Source organism: Aplysia californica, unplaced genomic scaffold (genome assembly GCF_000002075.1).
Source record: "Aplysia californica isolate F4 #8 unplaced genomic scaffold, AplCal3.0 scaffold00267, whole genome shotgun sequence".
In the NCBI taxonomy this organism is placed as follows: Eukaryota; Metazoa; Mollusca; class Gastropoda; order Aplysiida; family Aplysiidae; genus Aplysia; species Aplysia californica.
Genome location: NW_004797537.1, coordinates 917500 through 919447, shown reverse-complemented (window position 1 = coordinate 919447; position 1948 = coordinate 917500). Strand labels below are relative to the sequence as shown.

General features: G+C 39.8%; 1 protein-coding gene across 1 annotated transcript in view; it reads right to left on the bottom strand.

Moving 5' to 3' along the window:
• Positions 1-1948, bottom strand: part of LOC101863112 — a gene marked incomplete in the record, with an annotated part of 11427 nt that overhangs the window by 2968 nt on the left and 6511 nt on the right. Inside the window, 1 exon segment of the mRNA XM_005101010.3 lies at positions 88-181. Coding sequence (XP_005101067.2) covers positions 88-181 — 94 coding nt within the window.

Here is a 1948-nt window from a genome sequence, read left to right as displayed (position 1 = left end):
GAGAGAGAGAGAGAGGGGGAGGGAGAAATTATATTATCATGTATATATTAAATAATATATTCAAGTCAAAGTTGAGAAGAGTTATGCCTTTGATTTTGCCCCATCCAATCCTTGGTAATCCTGTGGGACTCCAAGCTTGAATACGATGTCATCCTTAGCAGCGCCATAGTCCACGCAGATCCTGTTAGGAAAAGAAAGAAAAAATTAAGTTAACCTTAAAATCTAAATTTTCCGATAACAAAAATTATATTAAAAGAAATAAATCTTGAAGGAAAAAAGCTCCATGCTAAATTGGATTTGACTTTGAGCCGTCATGCAGAATTATTTTTATGCCTGTTAGATTGTATAGCGGTATTGGTAGTCTAGTGGTTAGGCTACCGGAATCGTGAGGTTGTGGATTTGGGGGATCGAGCCTCAGAACTGACATTTTGTCCTTGGGAAGGGCAATTAACACAAATTTTCCTCACTTCATCCTGGTGGGAGTGGGAACCTGGCCACAAACAGTGAAAGATCTTGCCAGTATGTTAAGTGTTATAGCATCTATAAAAATGGCAGTTGGCACTGTATGCTTCCCAGGAAGTTGAGATCATTTATTCAGACTGCTATCAGGTCTGCTGAGGTAAAAATATAGCCTAGATTGTAAAGCACATGGAGCTTGCTGTTTCTCAGGAATTTTACATTTTATAATGCTATCTCTATTATTGTGGGTGGTTGGCGAGTGCTCTGGTGTGGTTTGCTTCTTCTTTTCTATCAAACATGTATCGTCCTCATCTCCCGTTCTTCTTTTTTATGTTTGTTACTCTCTTGTAACACCTCTAATCTTCTGGGGCTCATATGACCTTATGCAGTTGCGAGCGGCTTAAAACCTCTACTTAAACTATCTCTATTATTATATCACTTCGTTCATTCATTGCATATTATTAATTAATTTTCCCAAGGACACAACGTCGGGCCCCTGACGGGATTCGAACCCACGACCTAACGGTTGCGAGTCCGAGAGCTTAACCACTAAGCCACCGACGCCACATTATGGTCGAGTTATTCGTGCAAGCTGTAGGAGGAGGTGGGTATGAATTTAGTACACACCATGAACTTCATAAGCTTTTAGCGTTATTTTTATTATAGCTGTTCTGTGCCGACGTCTGAATGAAAATAGTCTGTGTGTGTATGTGTGTGTGTATGTATATGTGTGTGTGTGTGTGTGTGTGTGTGTGTGTGTGTGTGTGTGTGTGTGTGTGTGTGTGTGTGCATAAATATATTACATTGCACAAGAAGAAAGGAAGTAGTAAGAAAGATTTTGAAAATGGGTATTCCAATGTAAAGCGCACTGAGCTACATTTTTTGGAAATGCGCTATATAAATGTTATATATTATTATTATTTCTGACTTTGGTCATTCTGAAAGTAAATTTTCTACTTCCCAATCAACAACCTCTAGATCATTTAGGAGGCAGGCTACTTCATGCCAGAGCTGCCATGGGCTGAGAGGGAAGCAACAACAAAGCAATCAAACAGATATATATTCAATTGTTAACTCTATCCGTACGTCATGTTTTAGTATCGTATCCATACGATGTGGGGAACTCTGTGCCACCACTTTCTAAAGAGGAAATCTTCTCATTAATCCGATCTGTACGCTTGCATAGCAGTCTGTCAAAATGATTTTTTGAGAAATACTGAAAGTTTCAAAGACATCATCGTACAAGAAGTATTCTAAAATGTGAAGAATACAACCCCGGGGGTACAAAATGACCTCAGGACGTACGGATAGGGTTAAAATCCTCCCCACCCAGGGACTGAACTTATGCTTTCTGCGTGCAATGGTGGAGAGCATACTCGTTACACCACAGACTCCTGCTCTGCATCAGTGAGAAGCAACAAATACAATAAATGGCAAGATTTTTGTTTTGTTTTCTTTGTTGTGTTTTTTGTGGGGTGGGGGGGGGGGA